Below are 10,000 nucleotides of genomic sequence, written 5' to 3' on the forward strand. Positions count from 1 at the left end.
TCTGCAGATCACATGGAGTTTGGAAGTTCATTCCACCACCGGGGGGCGACAGAGGAGAAGAGTCTAGTCAGAGACAGTTTCTCCACAAACCCCAAAACACAAAGATGTGGGCTGTGGTCACCTGAGGGTGAGACGGCAGGTAGAGGACCAGCATGCACCTGGGTGGATGTGTGCTGTTTTAGCCGACATTCTGCATGGATTGTGGACTTCTCATCCCCACCGTGCATCTCTGGCTTTTTGATTATTATCTTTTTTTTTTTTTAGATTTATTTTTCGGCTTTTTGTGGGAGAGAGAGTGGGGAATGACATGCGGGAAGGAGGCCACGGGTGGGAGGCGAACCCGGGCCGCCCGCTCGAGACGACAGCCTCCATACGTGGGGCGCGCGCCCTGACCACTGCGCCACCAACGCCCCGATTGTTATCTTTGATATCAGTTTGATTTAGATGTTTTCAGACAAATAATAATAACTTTATTTATATAGCATCTTTTAAAAACACAGGTTTACAAAGTACTTTGACAAACAGCAAAAACAAGAACAAACACAGAAGAACAGAAACAACAGCAAGAACATAACAAATACAAAATACTAAAAATAATTGAACAGAAAAGAACCCAGAGCCACGACGCTGACGATCCTGAGAGGAGATCACAGTTTAAGTTGGCTGTTTTTGTGTCTCCTCCGGGTGTAGCTGTCCTAACCCTGAAGACTCCATGAGGAGCTCCGTCCCCGTCGACAAACAGGGGAAGACCACCTCGCACTCCCAGACCAGGAGGTTTGATGTCAAGACCTTTGCCTTCTTGGACCCTCAAACAGGAAACCCCAGTGTGGAGGAGGTAACATCATGTTTCTGTGTCTTTGAATCTGTTGATCACTACAGGATGTGACAAGTCTGTGTTCTCCTTCAGATCTATTTCTTCTGCTGGGTGGAAATCTGCACCGACGACATCGACTGTGATCAGCGCTGTGCCATCATGAGTGAGTGAGTGTGTGTGTGTGTGTGTGTGTGTGTGTGTGTGTGAGTGTGTGTGTGTGTGTGTGTGTGTGTTGTGTGTTGTGTGTTGTGTGTGTGTGTGTGTTTTGTTTGTGTGTTGTGTGTTGTGTGTGTGTGTGTGTGTGTGTGTGTGTGTGTGTGTGTGTGTGTGTGTGTGTGTGTGTGTGTGTGTGTGTGTGTGTGTGTGTGTGTGTGTGTGTGTGTGTGTGTGTGTGTGTGTGTGTGTGTGTGTGTGTGTGTGTGTGTGTGTGTGTGTGTGTGTGTGTGTGTGTGTGTGTGTGTGTGTGTGTGTAGTACTGTAAATAAATAAAATCTCCTGCAGCGTCGGAGAACGACAGGAAGAGGAGAGAGACGATATCAGAGTCTGATCAGCTGGTGTCTTTAGGACCGCTGCTGCTGGGACGCAACAACACGCAGCTCGCCGACAACCCGTGTGCCAAAGAAAACACGAGTGAGGCGTTCGTTCATCAACTGTAAATATTATCGATCTTTTCTAGAGCACTCAGAACTAAACGTTGTTTTTGTCGTTCAGTGTTTCAGGTGATGGTGTACGTTCTCTCTGGCGTTGGCGCTGCCCTCCTATTGGTCCTGCTGCTCACTGCGTGGTCGAGCATCAGGAAGTGGAAGAAGACGGAGGACCAGTGACCTTTAGGAATAAAATAATTCACCCAAAATGGTGACTCGTTTTTTTTTTTCTGATCTCATTTTGTTTGCGTTAAACGCTGTGATTTTTTGATCCAGCAGATGTCGCCCTTGAGCACCAGCATGAAACCAAAACAACTCGCGCTGCATTGTTGTGTTAGCATGCTAATGCTAGCGATCTTTATTATGCTCGTATCTTCACACTGCATGTAAATTGACCTGAAATGAGCGTGATCTAGAAACACAGTTAAGCAGTGAGTACAGTATGTTATTCTTCTTTTCTCTAGTCCCTCAATTAAACAACTTTTATACACGAGGGGAGGAGTCAGCCGGCCGTCCGGGCGATGTAAACAAAGTGAAGATAGGACTCTGAAAACATCACAGACAGTGGGACTCGGGTGTTACACCCATTGTAGACAGTCATGAGAGATGACTTTTTGGTGTCGGATGGATTTATTGATTTGTGTCAAACCTGAAACAGAACTTAAGTTAGACGACTTCCTGCAGCCGCTGAACACGAGACAACGACGACACCGCTAACGATACGTCTCAGTCTGTTCTGAATTCTCTCTCTCTCTCTCTCTCGTCTTCCTGTTGACCTCGGCCACTGTGTTGAGTTGCATCGACAGGCCGGGTCCGGGATTCAAACCTGCAGCCGATGAATCCAACTCCCCCGTTTAATTTTACAACCATTTCCTTCTTAGTTTTCAATAATCAGAGACTTTCAGCAGACTCATCGTTTTATTGACAGAAACACGTTCACTTACAAAAAAAACCACACAAAGCAGACGTACGAGGCGACTCAGTACGGCCGGAACTTCCTCTGCGCCCTCAGCAGAGCGATTCTCTGTTTATCCTCCTCAAACTTTTTCCTCAGTTCAGCGATATCTGAAACCAGAGAATCCAGTAAATTTAGACTTTGATGAAAATCAGAGCCAACGATTAAATAAAAACAGAGCGGGACACTTACGTTCTTTTTGGGTGTTCCTGTGCTGCCAGGTGTAAAAGTTCATGAGCTCCTTCCTCTTCTTCTTCCTTATCTCTTTCTGCAGAGCCCTCTGATTGGCCGCCTCGCTGTGGGGGCGGGCCTTAGTGCCCTTTTGTCCCCTTGTGACTTTAACCCAGCCCTCTTCGTCCTCCTGCTGCTGCTCGGCCTCCTCCCTCTCTCTCTCCTCCTCCTGTAACAACAAACCCGCCATGACGTCTCGTGCATTTCCGTGTTTCTGACGGCGTTCTGGAGGAAAACGCAGACGGACGCTCACCTCATCTTTACGTTTGTCGTAGTCCTTCATGAACGAGTCCACAATCTGTTGTAGTTTCTCCGGCTGGATGAAAGACTCGGTGTACTGGTGAATCCATTCTGGTGTTAGGAAGAGAAACACGACAGGATGACACACACACACACACACACACACACACACACACACACACACACACCAAAGTGACGCGTCACTCACTCTGTACTCCTGTCCTGATTGGTCGCTGCTCTGTGGAAACCTGCAGCGCTTTCTCATGTGAGTGAGATTTAGCCGCTGAAATACTGGAGGAGTTCTGAAACACGATGTAGCCCACCTTGAAGCCCTGAAGAGAGAATGATTCTTTACATGTCAGGAGGGGCGGGACAGGATACCAACACGCCACAGCAGACGTTATTCAGACGCTGGACACACCCACCTGTTTGCAAACCGGTTTGAAGATCTTGGACAGTTTGGGTCCAGACTCCTTAGAGGAGCCCGGGTGATCTCTCAGCTCCACCGACTGAACATCGCCAAACTGCGAGAACAACTCCCTGATAACGCCCTGAAACACAGACCGCCACAAGGTCGATAAAATGTTAAAAAACCTTTCAAGAGGGGCGTCATCGAAACCGGAGTCCAGAATCATTGTCAAAGTATTTCTGCAATTTGCACTTCTCTCTAAAGAGACGGAGAGAAGTGTTCAGTGTGCAGCATAAAATAATGAAAAATCATATTTACAGTCTATGATCAAAACATCAAGTTCAAGTTCTCTTTATTAGTCAAATGCAAAACATAACAGTCAAAGCAGTCACAGCTGGCAATGAAAGTTTTGTGTTCCAAGCTCTCCTGAACAATGCAAAAATAAAAAATAGTATAGAAGATAAGAGTAACAATGCACAGTGCAATTAAGAACCAAAAGTTTAGATAAAACTAGAATATATGTTCAGTATATATAAATATGTATGTACAGAATATATATATATAAATATGTATGTACAGAATATATATATATATATATATATAAATATGTGTATATATATATACATATTTATATATATATATAAATATATATATAAATATGTATGTACAGAATATATATATATAAATATGTATGTACAGAATATATATATATAAATATGTATGTACAGAATATATATATATATATATATATAAATATGTGTATATATATATACATATTTATATATATATATAAATATATATATAAATATGTATGTACAGAATATATATATATAAATATGTATGTACAGAATATATATATATATATATATATAAATATATATATATAAATATGTATATATATATATACATATTTATATATATATTCTGTACATACATATTTATATATATATAAATATATATATATAAATATGTATGTACAGAATATATATATACATATTTATATATATATATAAATATATATATATAAATATGTATGTACAGAATATATATATATAAATATGTATGTACAGAATATATATATATATATATATAAATATATATATATGAATATGTATGTACAGAATATATATATATATATATATAAATATATAAATATGTATGTACAGAATATATATATATATACATATTTATATATATATATAAATATATATATATAAATATGTATGTACAGAATATATATATATATATATATATGTATGTACAGAATATATATATATACATATTTATATATATATATATAAATATATATATATAAATATGTATGTACAGAATATATATATATATATATATATAAATATGTATGTACAGAATATATATATATAAATATGTATGTACAGAATATATATATATATACATATTTATATATATATATAAATATATATATATAAATATGTATGTACAGAATATATATATATATATAAATATGTATGTACAGAATATATATATATACATATTTATATATATATATAAATATATATATATAAATATGTATGTACAGAATATATATATAAATATGTGTATATATATACATATTTATATATATATATAAATATATATATAAATATGTATGTACAGAATATATATATATAAATATGTATGTACAGAATATATATATATATATTTATATATATATAAATATATATATATAAATATGTATGTACAGAATATATATATATAAATATGTATATATATATATACATATTTATATATATATTCTGTACATACATATTTAGATATATATATATATTCTGTACATACATATTTATATATATATAAATATATATATATAAATATGTATGTACAGAATATATATATATAAATATGTATGTACAGAATATATACATATAACAACATGTGGCTAATAAAAGAGACTGGACCTTAAATTGTAAAGAGCTTGTTACAGTATTTCTATCAATACATCGTCCAGGTCATCACACGGGGGATTAGGAGAGCAATGAATCATGGGCAGTTCTAGGCAGGGGCCAACAGGGCCAACAGGGGCCAACAGGGGCCAACAGGGGCCAACAGGGGCCAGTGTAACACTGAGCTTGGTACCCCCTGTGGCCCCCCCTCCAAAAGGAAGAGCCCCCCCTCATAACACATACACAGTGACTCAACAACCGGACTCATCTAGTATTAAATACTGAAACAAATATAAATCATGGTGTTTAAAGATGTGTTCTATTAATAGAACACATCTATATAATATTATATATATATAAAATATTATATATATATATATATATAATATATTTATATATTTTTTAAAGCGATCATCTTTGTGTATTTGTCTCCTGGGTTTAATGTTCCCCTCTGACAAAACAACTGGCCCCCATTTGGCCCCCTCAGTAAAAGTGGTCTAGAACCACCACTGGAATGAATCCATCAAAACATAAAAGAAAACTCCTGCACAAATAAAGTGGAACATTCAGACAAACTGAACATTTAAACAAACTGAACATTTAAACAAACTGAACATTCAGACAAACTGAACATTTAAACAAACTGAACATTTAAACAAACTGAACATTTAAACAAACTGAACATTCAGACAAACTGAACATTTAGACAAACTGAACATTTAAACAAACTGAACATTCAGACAAACTGAACATTTAAACAAACTGAACATTCAGACAAACTGAACATTCAGACAAACTGAACATTCAGACAAACTGAACATTTAAACAAACTGAACATTTAGACAAACTGAACATTTAAACAAACTGAACATTCAGACAAACTGAACATTTAAACAAACTGAACATTTAAACAAACTGAACATTTAAACAAACTGAACATTCAGACAAACTGAACATTTAGACAAACTGAACATTTAAACAAACTGAACATTCAGACAAACTGAACATTTAAACAAACTGAACATTCAGACAAACTGAACATTTAAACAAACTGAACATTTAAACAAACTGAACATTTAAACAAACTGAACATTCAGACAAACTGAACATTTAAACAAACTGAACATTCAGACAAACTGAACATTTAGACAAACTGAACATTTAGACAAACTGAACATTTAAACAAACTGAACATTTAAACAAACTGAACATTTAAACAAACTGAACATTCAGACAAACTGAACATTTAGACAAACTGAACATTTAAACAAACTGAACATTTAAACAAACTGAACATTTAGACAAACTGAACATTTAAACAAACTGAACATTTAAACAAACTGAACATTTAGACAAACTGAACATTCAGACAAACTGAACATTTAGACAAACTGAACATTTAAACAAACTGAACATTCAGACAAACTGAACATTTAAACAAACTGAACATTCAGACAAACTGAACATTTAGACAAACTGAACATTTAGACAAACTGAACATTTAAACAAACTGAACATTTAGACAAACTGAACATTCAAACAAACTGAACATTTAAACAAACTGAACATTTAGACAAACTGAACATTCAAACAAACTGAACATTTAGACAAACTGAACATTTAAACAAACTGAACATTCAGACAAACTGAACATTTAAACAAACTGAACATTCAGACAAACTGAACATTTAGACAAACTGAACATTTAGACAAACTGAACATTTAAACAAACTGAACATTCAGACAAACTGAACATTTAAACAAACTGAACATTTAAACAAACTGAACATTTAAACAAACTGAACATTTAAACAAACTGAACATTTAAACAAACTGAACATTCAGACAAACTGAACATTTAAACAAACTGAACATTTAAACAAACTGAACATTCAGACAAACTGAACATTTAAACAAACTGAACATTTAAACAAACTGAACATTTAAACAAACTGAACATTTAGACAAACTGAACATTTAAACAAACTGAACATTTAAACAAACTGAACATTTAAACAAACTGAACATTCAGACAAACTGAACATTTAAACAAACTGAACATTTAAACAAACTGAACATTCAGACAAACTGAACATTTAGACAAACTGAACATTCAGACAAACTGAACATTTAAACAAACTGAACATTTAAACAAACTGAACATTTAAACAAACTGAACATTTAGACAAACTGAACATTTAAACAAACTGAACATTTAAACAAACTGAACATTTAAACAAACTGAACATTTAGACAAACTGAACATTTAGACAAACTGAACATTCAGACAAACTGAACATTTAAACAAACTGAACATTTAAACAAACTGAACATTTAAACAAACTGAACATTTAAACAAACTGAACATTTAAACAAACTGAACATTTAAACAAACTGAACATTTAGACAAACTGAACATTTAAACAAACTGAACATTTAAACAAACTGAACATTTAAACAAACTGAACATTTAAACAAACTGAACATTTAAACAAACTGAACATTTAGACAAACTGAACATTTAAACAAACTGAACATTTAAACAAACTGAACATTTAGACAAACTGAACATTCAGACAAACTGAACATTTAGACAAACTGAACATTCAGACAAACTGAACATTTAAACAAACTGAACATTCAGACAAACTGAACATTTAAACAAACTGAACATTTAAACAAACTGAACATTTAAACAAACTGAACATTTAGACAAACTGAACATTTAGACAAACTGAACATTTAAACAAACTGAACATTCAGACAAACTGAACATTTAGACAAACTGAACATTCAGACAAACTGAACATTCAGACAAACTGAACATTCAGACAAACTGAACATTCAGACAAACTGAACATTTAGACAAACTGAACATTTAGACAAACTGAACATTTAGACAAACTGAACATTTAAACAAACTGAACATTTAGACAAACTGAACATTCAGACAAACTGAACATTTAAACAAACTGAACATTTAGACAAACTGAACATTTAGACAAACTGAACATTTAGACAAACTGAACATTCAGACAAACTGAACATTCAGACAAACTGAACATTTAGACAAACTGAACATTCAGACAAACTGAACATTCAGACAGTGTGCAGGAGGTCAGATTTCTGTTAAAGCAGTAAAATGAAGTTTAAGGATATATTATATATCATATTTTGTTGCTCAGATCTCAACATCAAGATTAAGATTAACTTTTATTGATCAAGGGGAAATTTCAGTTTCTACACTCTGTAAGTCATGAACACACACATGCAGAAACAGGATCCTATGAACATGAACTAATGGAGAGAAGTCAGAGTGACGGAGCGGCCCACAGCGGGCGCTCCTGAGCTGATGGTGGGGAGGGGGTTTGGTGTCTTGCTCAGGGGCACCTCGGCAGTGCTCAGGAAGTGATCTGGCTCCTCTCCAGCTACCAGACCAACTTCCATATTTGGTCCGCACCGGGACTTGAACCGGTGACCCTCCGGTTCCCTACAGACTGAGCTACTGCCGCCCCCATCATCACCATCATATCAAAGTTTAAGATGATGTCAACACAACACAGTCAGAGGTTGTTATTTAATTATTTCGATCTTTTATTAGATTAGAACCCGGATGTGTACCTGTGTGCAGTAGGGGGGGATGTTGAGCACAAACAGAGTCCGGTCCAGAGGTCTGTGAGACCCCCTCTCTGCTCGGACTTTGTGCTCCTTCACATAAACACTGTGACGTGAGAGGCTGTCTGAATCAAACTGGAACGATAAGACTGAAAACACAGAAAACAAACAAACACGGTGATTAGAGTCTCTGTTATCAACTAGTGATGTCTGGCGAACAGGCGAAGAGGACTACAGTTCAAAAAACTACAAAAACAAACGGAACAAATGACGTAATGCGGGAAGAAGATAGTAAACTAACTGGAAACATACTTATTTGTCTTAAATTTGTTTATTTTTACCTGTAAATCCTCCGGGAATGACACACGGCTGGCCCCTGGCATGTTTCTTCCCGGACGGCGCCATCTTGAAATGACCTTTAACACCGGAAGTAAAACGGTAAAAATGACAACGACGCGACAAGTTTTTTATTTTTATAAATAAATACAGAAACCAAAAACAGTCGATTTTGAATACTAAAATTTTAAATATTTAATTAATAAATAAATTACTTATTTTTAATATTAAAGAGATATCTGTTGTTGTTTTGAGTTAATATTTGTAATATTTAGTTTTTTGTCTTGGTGTTGGCGCCCCCTGTGGACAAAGCTGTTACTCTTTTTTTCCCTCCTTTGTTTCCTTTATTTTAATAAAGTCTTGTTGTAGTTAAGACCACACTAAAGGAGACCAAAACATTCAAAACCATCAATATAAATATAAAGTCTTCATCTTGTGTTTAGGGGGCGTGTCACTGACTTACACCGTGAGAAGGTTGTATTAAGATCAAACTACAAATGAATTGAAGTTATTTGTTGTTTTACAAAGGGCAAAAGCCAAACAACTTTTATTTGGAAATGACCCCAAACTGAAAAAACAGATGAGGAGGAAGTTGCTCCGTAATCATGACCAGGGAGGTTCTACTGATGTACCTGTTGATCAGTGGAACAGAAGGTGAGGTTCATCGTATTTAATCACGAGTGGATCATCGTCTTAATAAAATGTTTTTCCTGTTAAACCCGTCTGAGTCGACCTCAAACCTCAGTGACTTGGAATTTAATGAAAATCTTACATTAGCAGCAAACTGAAGACGCCACGTGTGGCCAAAACAGCAGTTTGTTTTGGTTTCATGCT

The 10,000-nt window shown here is 35.3% G+C and overlaps 2 protein-coding genes across 2 annotated transcripts in view; one reads left to right on the forward strand and one right to left on the reverse strand.

The window, feature by feature from the left end:
• LOC132954609 (zona pellucida sperm-binding protein 1-like) overlaps window positions 1–1,673 on the forward strand; it is a 6,446-nt gene extending 4,773 nt beyond the window's left edge. The window contains exons 9-12 of the mRNA XM_061027214.1: window positions 691–835; window positions 908–977; window positions 1,316–1,444; window positions 1,526–1,673. Coding sequence (XP_060883197.1) covers window positions 691–835; window positions 908–977; window positions 1,316–1,444; window positions 1,526–1,638 — 457 coding nt within the window. The 3' untranslated portion in view covers window positions 1,639–1,673. The remainder of the gene's footprint in view (window positions 1–690; window positions 836–907; window positions 978–1,315; window positions 1,445–1,525) is intronic.
• A 684-nt stretch (window positions 1,674–2,357) lies between these two features.
• rrp7a (ribosomal RNA processing 7 homolog A) lies at window positions 2,358–9,297 on the reverse strand. Its single transcript, XM_061027216.1, has 7 exons — window positions 9,172–9,297; window positions 8,837–8,979; window positions 3,310–3,435; window positions 3,093–3,216; window positions 2,898–2,995; window positions 2,606–2,813; window positions 2,358–2,523 (listed from the first exon to the last, which is right to left on the reverse strand). Exons 1-7 carry the CDS (start codon window positions 9,233–9,235, stop codon window positions 2,438–2,440), a joined length of 849 nt encoding a protein of 282 aa, XP_060883199.1. The 5' UTR covers window positions 9,236–9,297; the 3' UTR covers window positions 2,358–2,437.
• Window positions 9,298–10,000: the final 703 nt, after the last annotated feature.

Source organism: Labrus mixtus, chromosome 20 (assembly GCF_963584025.1).
Source record: "Labrus mixtus chromosome 20, fLabMix1.1, whole genome shotgun sequence".
Classification (NCBI taxonomy): Eukaryota; Metazoa; Chordata; class Actinopteri; order Labriformes; family Labridae; genus Labrus; species Labrus mixtus.

Bases quoted from the DNA above. Each gene is read 5' to 3' on its own strand.
- rrp7a (XM_061027216.1), bottom strand. From the start codon at position 9,235: ATGGCGCCGTCCGGGAAGAAACATGCCAGGGGCCAGCCGTGTGTCATT. The intron at 2,996-3,092 runs GTGAGTGACGCG...TCCTAACACCAG, and splicing joins AATCAGGACAGGAGTACAGA to AATGGATTCACCAGTACACC. The intron at 2,814-2,897 runs GTGAGCGTCCGT...TTGTTGTTACAG, and splicing joins ACGACAAACGTAAAGATGAG to GAGGAGGAGAGAGAGAGGGA.